Genomic DNA, 8,699 nt, shown 5'->3' with positions numbered 1-8,699 from the left:
GGCCACGTCTGCTACGTTTTTCTGAAAACGTGGGGAAGGAGTGGCGTCGACGCACGCCACTCGCACGGTTGCGCAAAGTGTAAGAGTGTGGTCTGCACGCTACGTCTCGCCGTGAGCGGTTGCGTGCATCGTACGTTGCACAAGTGGTAAGTGAGTTGTACGTGCTTACAACGTACGATCTCTGTGCTATTGCAACTTTACCGTAAGGAGGCCATACTCACACGTGCTTCTTCCGCACGGCACGTACGGGGCACGCGCGTCGCTCGTACTCGCACGGACGGGTGGTGAATCCGCAGACCGCACGTAGAAAAAGTTTTACATGCACTTAAAGTTCTACGGCGTGTCTGCGTGCTCCCAAATCCGTAGGATTCCGTACGGAGGTGGTACTCACCACGCACGGATGCCCTACGATTGCCCACGTTTTTGCACGTAGACAGCACGCAGAAGCACGTGATCGTAGCTTTACGTACAATCTAATTTACCGACTCAACTGAACTTCAAGGTGGTTTGTTACATACCTGACATAGACAGATATCCTCCAAACGGGTTGACCACATATGTTGGGTCTGACAAGTCTCCTTGTCGTCGACCGTCGAAGTCAGGATGAGTGATGCTGGATCAATTGAAAAGTAAAGTAGATTATACAATCAGTCTACTGTTTCTGTATGTATGAAGTATCTAGCTAAACGCTTTAACCCTCAAACCACCGTATAGGGTCAAAACTAACCCCAGGCGTATATAAATATGTGTCATTTAAACATTTCTTGTCTAAAAGACCCTTCTAGGAGTTTGTTTGTAAATACATGTATGTCTTATAAGTTCTCATACGTTTTTACTGAGATTGGGTCATTGTTGATTGAATTATCCTAGAAAGTTTATGCGTGGTCCAGTGGGGTCAAAACCTACCCCAGCATTTTAGCACGTATTTTGTTGTCGCCAATGTTTCTTCAAGGTAATATGATGAATTTTTTGCTGCCATTTCAATAACCTCAAACTCTTGAATCAGAAAACTAAAAAAATTGTGACCCTAGAACCATCGACATATGGCTGTCTGTAGGCATCTTGTGTGACATGCATACATTATGATAATGAGCAGACATTATGCACACCTAATCATGTCGAATTTTCGAATTGGTAAGAATCGTCGCAAAAAACCTACAGTGGTTTGAGGGTTTTAAACCATAATTACCAACAATACGTATATTTAGGTTGTTTTCTCCCTAAATAACACTTGCAATATCATATGTCATGATTTCAATAACTTGTATAAAAAAACTGTACCTTTCTAGAATTTTTACATTCTAAGTATCATTGTAACGGTTAAGGTTCATACAGAAAATTAAACCACAAGTTTTGAGGCAATAGACTGTTGTAATACCAACCTGAAATCATAATAACTAATGGGGACTTGCATGCTGTTCACGTCTATCTCCTCTGTGGAAAATGATAAAGAATTCAGTAATTAGTTACTCGAGAAGCACAGTTTTGTCTACATTTTTCAATGTTTCTTCATGATCCAGAAATTATTTGAAATTCCTGCTGGGACTCTACGCGATGAATTCATGGTACAGGAAATGCCAAAATTGAAAAAAAAATCATGGCCTTACGTCTCAGTAGGAACGAAGAGAATATATAATTGGTTTAAATTTAAAGGATATATAAGTAAGCATACTTATCCTACATGGGTATACAATATACGATAGTCCTACTGACATTTATCCGCCAGGTTACATAAATCCACAACTTCAAAGAAAATGTGATATATCTGCTGCAGAAAACCCAGTTACGTGCAGTTTAGACATGCAAGGGTAAATTATACTGGGGGGGGGGGGGGTTTGCATTGGAGATTATTTATCAGTTAAGCCACACTGACTTAATTTTATGGATGACATCCTCTATCTGAAGACAGCCAAACTAGTGCCTGTGGGCGAATAGAAAAATCCAGCCCAAAAGAAATACTGCTAAACCACAGGAATACAAAGCTGGTATTGTGAATTTGCGGTAGTAGTAGAACATGGCTACTTTTACGACAAGCCGTCTGGCCTTTTGCGGCAATAATGAGTCGGCACTGTACTGGGTTGCTGAGTTCCGTGGAACTTCGGCAGCCTGGGTACCATCCTCCCCAATTACCACCGGCTCCCTATTGTCGATAGGTACCATGTACTACGGAGGATTGCACCCAGGCCAGAGCCTAGGAGGAGGTCATTTTTTTAGAATGAATGAATGAATGAATGAATGAATGAATGAATGAATGAATGAATGAATGAATGAATGAATGAATGAATGAATGAATGAATGAATGAATGAATGAATGAATGAATGAATGAATGAATGAAGACCTTTATTGTACAAACATACCCACTGGGTTAGGTACAAAGGTTAACTTGAATACACAAATATATACACAACAAGATCAATCTAGTACTAGCACTTTAGAACAGGCAAAAAATAATGCGGGAGCGGGTGTCATCCGTAAAATTAAATGGGTGCGGCCTTAGCACGGTGTGTTAGAAGTAATTCTTCTCGGTGGCGTATCTACGTGGCTTGGTGGAATCATGTGAGTAGATAGAAGAGTTACCCGTTTCCTGCAATGTTGTAACAGTAACCGGCCAGCTAGATGCACTGAAGTCGCCCATGTTATTATACAGTACTGTGCACGTGTACATCGTTCCTGCCTGGACTCCATCAGATGCATTGAACACGGTAGAATTTTGAACAATAAGACCCCTGTTGATCGGTGGTGCCGTGTCACTTGTACAGTTGACTACATAGTATCTGGAGAAAATAGGTAACATATTGCAAAATTACAAATAATGGGGACCTGTCATGATCAATTTCAATTTCCTAAAGGCTACTACGAGTATGTGACTGCAAAGAAGTGTGTTTGAATAGAATAACCTTAACCATGGGAATATGTTGACAAGAGTTCTAGTTCTACTTTTTGAAGTATGTTCATTTTCCATCTTGCTTGTTACCTCCGGGTAGGGATGTATCCCGTGCGCGGAGGTTTTGTGGGGGAAGACGAAAATTACGTTCGCAGCAGTTTCTAGCGTTTGGGTGGACGGATATGTCTGGGACTTGGTATACGTTTTGCTATTGGGCTGTAGATGGTGCACGTTGTTTTTGTTTTTTAGTATGTGTGTTTTAGTGCGTGAAAATGATGCGTTTTGACAGCGTATGGACACCCCTTGTGTGTGAAAGTGGTTTTGTCTTTTGGTTTTCGGCGTGTATAAAGTGTCGTAGGTTGCGTCCACATCTGGTGAGAGGGGGTTTCAGGTATCGAGTGTGAAAATGGTCGCGCGGGTCGCAGCCAGCCAACTTCCGGGTGGGCCAATGGGTCAGGGGTCAACGCCCTCTTGCGCAATTTCGGATGTTTTCTGCGTATAGTACGACTTCTTACAAATACCGTGGTATACTGTCTCAGGCGTTCTCGACATGCATTTCGCGTTGGGGTAGACGGGACTCGGTGTATCTTCTGTTAATGGGCTGTAGATGGTGCAGGGTTTTTTTGTTTTATTGTATATGTGTTTTGGGGCGTAAGATTATTTGTATTTCGTGTCTCGGACACCCGTTACTGTTGTTAGTGTGTGAAAATGGTCGCGCGGGTTGACCATTTGCGGTTTCATCTTCGCCAATCAATCAGCACACTCGGCTCGGGGTCGCCGATGTTATCCTGGAGCTAGCTTGGGTGCCATCCCCTACCGCGAGTGAGCGATAATCTTTCGGCCAGGGAAAGCCACACGCCCCGCCGACCCTGATTTGCGCCCTGGCTCTCCTCGCGTCCGGATCTGGCCGGGTGTCTGTACAAAGCCTCTCGACCGCTGAGTCCCTGTGTTTTCGAACTTCGGTGGGGATTTCCGTGTTGTTTTCTGATTTTCATCATCCACTAAGATATACTTGAAGACCGAGCGTGATTTGAACTAGTGTGGGATAAGTGGGGAGGGATGGCAGCCGCGGGGGGAAGCGGTCGGCTTGATAAATTTTCGAGAGCAAGTTGATTTCTCACGCGGCCGTTTGTGTGGGTGTTTGTTTACATTATCGCTGGTCGCTGAGGGTCGGGCAGCCAGATTCGCCACGGGATGCCTCCTGTCCTTTCTATTTTTGGGCTCCAGTCGGCTAGGGGGATTAGTGATTTCACAGATCATTTAGCCAATTACAAACATTTCGAAACTTTTCGAAAAAAATGGTATTCGCGCGAATTCACTAGTTAATTTAAAGAACAGTCCCAACATGCACCCAACATTCTGCAACATACATTACAATACCCGGAGGTACAAAATCTACGATTTTCCTTGTTTCAGTACTTAACTTAACCACAATTTCTCTTCATTTAGAAAACAAGCCACTTACGGGTAGTCGACTTGATCTGGTTGCTCATCATCAATGACGCTACTTTCATTTGTTTGAGTCCGATTAAATCCAGTGTTATTGACGCCTGTGATGTTAGCTTCATTTTGGTTGAGGTTTGTGGTATTGCTAATGCTGACATTTGTCAGGTCTGTTTCTGTTTGGTTGAAATCCGTTGCGTTGCTGACTGTCTCGTTGACCATTGTTGTGTTGATCATTGTCTGGTTATAAGTCGTTGTGTTGGTGCCAGTTTCGTTGGAGCCTGCCATGGTGGCATTTGTTTGCTGAACGCTTGGCTGGATGTTCTCCAAAGTTGGTACGAGGTCCCATGACAGGCTGATTTCTCTATTGCTTGCTGCAGACGCCTGTACATTGCTTGGAGCTACAAAGAACAGTCGTGAAATGTTTTAGCAAAGATCATCGTATCGCAGTGAGGCCATGTTGATTTGATTATATGGATGACATCCTCGCGCGCATGAATTTTCGGCCGTTTCCAAAAAAAAAAAGATTTCAACCATACTGTAAAACGTACAAAACAGTTGCAAAATGAGCAAAAATATACCATAAGTTACAAAAAAATTAATAAAAACTATACCATTGTCGTAGAATGCCAAAATCAAACGAAAAAAGACGAAATTGTAAAGAAATGAACTTGAAGACTAGATAGTTCGCCAAACCATATTCTGTGCCATTTGCTCAACCCTTATGACCACGTAGATTTCATAATGAAAAGAATTTTTGCAAATTTTTTTTTTTATTCGCACGCGCGCATCAGTTTTGGGGCTCCCGGAGGATGTCATCCATATAATCAAATCAACATGGCCTGATTGAGTAAAATGGCAATAGGTGTCTTTATTATCAACTACACCAATTGTTAACTGTATAAAATTCAGCTTGGAGTTATGCATTTAATTTCAAATTTGCTATGACTTGCTAATTCACTTACCACAGAGAAATTTTGAGGAATCAACGTTGGCAAAGTATTTGTTGGATGTGTCGAAGCTCTCAAATGTTATGTTGATGAGTTGTTCGGGTGTTGAGCATGTTCCCCCGAATATTGTCGTGTTCAGGATGCTCATTGTGTTATAGAATGAGCAGCTGCAGGCTAGCTGATTTCCAGTCAAATACCTGTAAAACGCATTCAAAAAATAAAAACTGTAGAATCAGTTTTGATGAGGTAACTTTATGTTGCAGCCGTGAAGCAACGGCATCATGAAAGTTTAAATAATATGTATGTTATCTAAAGGATGAGTACAGTATAGAGCTACAGTACTGTACCTTCTAGAGAGCCCCCTACCATCGCTGATAGCTAGGCAACAATGGAATTTGTCTTCCCATGCAACAATAGGGACAAACAGTAAAATGAGAATGGTGAAAAGTATTTTGCCGCCAAAAACAGTTACTCATTAGCAACTGGATATGATTTTGGAAACGGTCAGACGTTTCAGCTAGTATCCACTAGCTTTCGTCAGTGACTGACAGACCAGAGGGGAAATACAGGTTTATAAGCACAAACTATTGATTAATATGCAAGCTAGCGGATACTAGCTGAAACGTCTGACCGTTTCCAAAATCACATCCAGTTCCTTGAGTAACTGCTTTTTGGTGTATCATAACATTTTGTTGCAAATAATCTAACTATTATGATAATGATTTGTTTTAAAACATCATCAATGCATACTCACAAGTACGTTTCATTCGTAGCTAGTATGTCGAAAGCATTCTCCTCCACAAACTGAATTTTGTTGTTGGAAATGTCCCTGGTAAGATAAAGAGGTAACCAGTCGTAACTACATGTATGGCTAGTAGATACGATGTTTGAATGAGCTGAGATGTGTATGTGTTTATCAATTACACAGAAATACTTCACAACAAACGAGATAAAGAAAGAACATCGACAACAAACAATATTCGCAAATGTTAGTTGGTTAAGACCAATATGCACTTACACTGTTTCTAGACGGGGAAGATCTGGTAGCTTGTAGAACACTTGTAGATCATTCTCACCTAACAACCTACAACGATCGGCAGAAGAAGAACGACAGCGATCTCATTTTAAATCCATCCATCTTGAAACAATACATGTATAATTTGGCTATTCATGTCCTTATTTTGAACAGAATTGATTAAACATAATATTTGAGATCTTTTCAAATCCACTACAAAGGAGATCTCAAGACAACAATGAAGTTGAGCGTGCATGGGGTTTTTGTATGTGGTTGAAAGATTTTAAGAATGTTATAAGAAACATGTAATACTTTTAAGTAAAATGCATGTACATGCTATGGACTTACAAATGCTCAAGGGACAGCAAGTTGTCGAAAGCACCATTACCAATGAAAGAAATTGTGTTGTTTGTCAGGTCCCTGTAAAATGACAACAGAAGGCACTCAATACAAAATTATGTGGTCAAGACAATACAGCAGAGAGTATTGTACTTGTTTTGGGATATTTCGTCATTTTGCTACAGTAACCATTGATTAATGCTGTAAGTATACTCACATCTTTTGTACTGTGGGCTGTAGTTGAAAACATCCCTTAGGAATGCTGACCAGTAGGTTGTTACTGATGTCACTGTGGTAAAGACAATAGTTGCAATGTGATATTATGTCTTATACAGTCATATGGTCGCTCCAGATCCAGTTCTTCTAGCGTCACCGACGTCACCGACAAAATATGTGACGAAAGAACTGTTTATCCAACTATGGATGGGCCAGCTGTCAGAAAAAACGGGGCATAGAAAAAGGTCACAACCTTCACATTCAACCTCTGCTTGGAGAGTATGTTTATCACTGGTATTACCTACAAACAGACATTTGGCTCGATGAACTAAAACAGATAAAATATTCTTTTGTCAGTCGTTTAGTCTAATGCTAACAGAACAAACATGAAATGGTGATGATATACAAAACTTGGCAAGTTCTTACATGGTTAATAGCTCCACCTCTTCAAATGCCCTTGAACCGATATAGCGAAGTTGGTTGTTCCGAATGATGCTGTTGTGATCAAAGACAAAAAGAGTGTAAAAAGAAAATAATTCTGTTTTTAATGACGTGTGAGCTTTACGTATAGATATTTTGTATAAAACTACCCAATAACAATAAAAATTGAAATATTAAATGGAACTAATTTGTGTGAGTTGAAATTTGTCTTACAGGTTTTTAACTCTTGAGCCCGATGTAAACATCTTGCCTACGATGACCTTGATGGCACAGTTTGACAAGTCACTGAAAATCATTTCAAGAAATGTGCAACAATTTAAAGATCTGAGTATGTCCTTCAATATCAGTCCACAAACACACACGCGCGCACACACACACACACACACACACACACACACACACACACGCACATACACACACACGCACACATACACAATCACGCTTTAGAAAAGAAAGAATGGTGACAAACAGAAATGTTTAATGTACATCATGTCAATGCGCCATTTACGTTGTATTTATGTAGGTTTACTTTCCAGGAATTGACTGGTATGATTGTAAAGACCACATTGTAAGCCTTGCCATACATAGTACTATGTACAACTGTCGAGCAATAAAGATCGTTCATTCATTCATTGCAATCAGAAGCACACATAAAGCAAACCCTTTGCATCATCAAAGTATCAAATACAAAGCATCGGAAAGCAAAATCTTTTCTAATAGATATGACAACCTTTAAAATTTCAGATCAATGTTTTAATAGTAAGATATCGTTGAAATGATATTGGTAAATTTGACACTTACAGCGTACCGTGACCCTCCAGACTACTCCAGACATTCACCGACGAAAATGCTTCTTCTGCGATTGCCGTCAGCTTAGAGTTTCCGTACAACATCCTTAGCAAAAACAAAGAATGAATTGTCGTATTGAACAGTATTGAAAAACAGATCGGTGTCACATTTTGGCGTAGAGTGCAGTAATGCAATTTTTTTTTTTTTTAATTATTTCACAAGTAAGACAAAGTACAGGACAAAGTGATAGCGCACTCAAGTTACAATACTTATTTTGACGCTACCACTTAATAAATGAAATACAAGGAAATAAGGGATAACAAAATGTGAAATGGTATAATAAAGTACAAAGATGTTGAAATGTTTATGAGCGCAGTCCGATTCCCCACCCAATGATGAAGCAGATAAAACTGTAGGACACGGAAAAAATATGACAGAGAATGATTATTGGAAGCGTTTTGTTGTGGTGATGAATTGTTGGGTTAACATCAAAATGTTGGAATTTGCTATGAGTGAACATGTGGGACTACCACGGAGAAGGAGGAACATTTTGGCGTTGTCAGACAAAACTGTAAAGTTGAGGGAGTGTCCTAAGAGCCTGGAAAGTGGAGAATTATGCGT

At 40.4% G+C, this 8,699-nt stretch overlaps 2 protein-coding genes across 2 annotated transcripts in view; both read right to left on the bottom strand.

The window, feature by feature from the left end:
• LOC109476988 (protein psiS-like) overlaps positions 1 to 2,769 on the bottom strand; it is a 13,032-nt gene extending 10,263 nt beyond the window's left edge. The window contains exons 1-3 of the mRNA XM_019778002.1: positions 2,579 to 2,769; positions 1,383 to 1,434; positions 519 to 613 (exon numbers count right to left, since the gene is read on the bottom strand). Of these exons, the coding sequence (XP_019633561.1) occupies positions 519 to 613; positions 1,383 to 1,434; positions 2,579 to 2,666 (235 nt within the window). The 5' untranslated portion in view covers positions 2,667 to 2,769. The remainder of the gene's footprint in view (positions 1 to 518; positions 614 to 1,382; positions 1,435 to 2,578) is intronic.
• Positions 2,770 to 4,320: 1,551 nt separating this feature from the next.
• LOC109476987 (protein artichoke-like) overlaps positions 4,321 to 8,699 on the bottom strand; it is a 45,970-nt gene continuing 41,591 nt past the window's right edge. Inside the window, exons 38-46 of the mRNA XM_019778001.1 lie at positions 8,091 to 8,183; positions 7,503 to 7,574; positions 7,275 to 7,343; positions 6,850 to 6,921; positions 6,642 to 6,713; positions 6,297 to 6,362; positions 6,033 to 6,107; positions 5,294 to 5,475; positions 4,321 to 4,729 (exon numbers count right to left, since the gene is read on the bottom strand). Coding sequence (XP_019633560.1) covers positions 4,347 to 4,729; positions 5,294 to 5,475; positions 6,033 to 6,107; positions 6,297 to 6,362; positions 6,642 to 6,713; positions 6,850 to 6,921; positions 7,275 to 7,343; positions 7,503 to 7,574; positions 8,091 to 8,183 — 1,084 coding nt within the window. The 3' untranslated portion in view covers positions 4,321 to 4,346. The remainder of the gene's footprint in view (positions 4,730 to 5,293; positions 5,476 to 6,032; positions 6,108 to 6,296; positions 6,363 to 6,641; positions 6,714 to 6,849; positions 6,922 to 7,274; positions 7,344 to 7,502; positions 7,575 to 8,090; positions 8,184 to 8,699) is intronic.

This window comes from Branchiostoma belcheri, unplaced genomic scaffold (assembly GCF_001625305.1).
Source record: "Branchiostoma belcheri isolate BF01 breed outbred unplaced genomic scaffold, Haploidv18h27 scaffold4, whole genome shotgun sequence".
Taxonomy (NCBI): Eukaryota; Metazoa; Chordata; class Leptocardii; order Amphioxiformes; family Branchiostomatidae; genus Branchiostoma; species Branchiostoma belcheri.
This window is presented reverse-complemented; position numbering and strand designations above follow the sequence as displayed.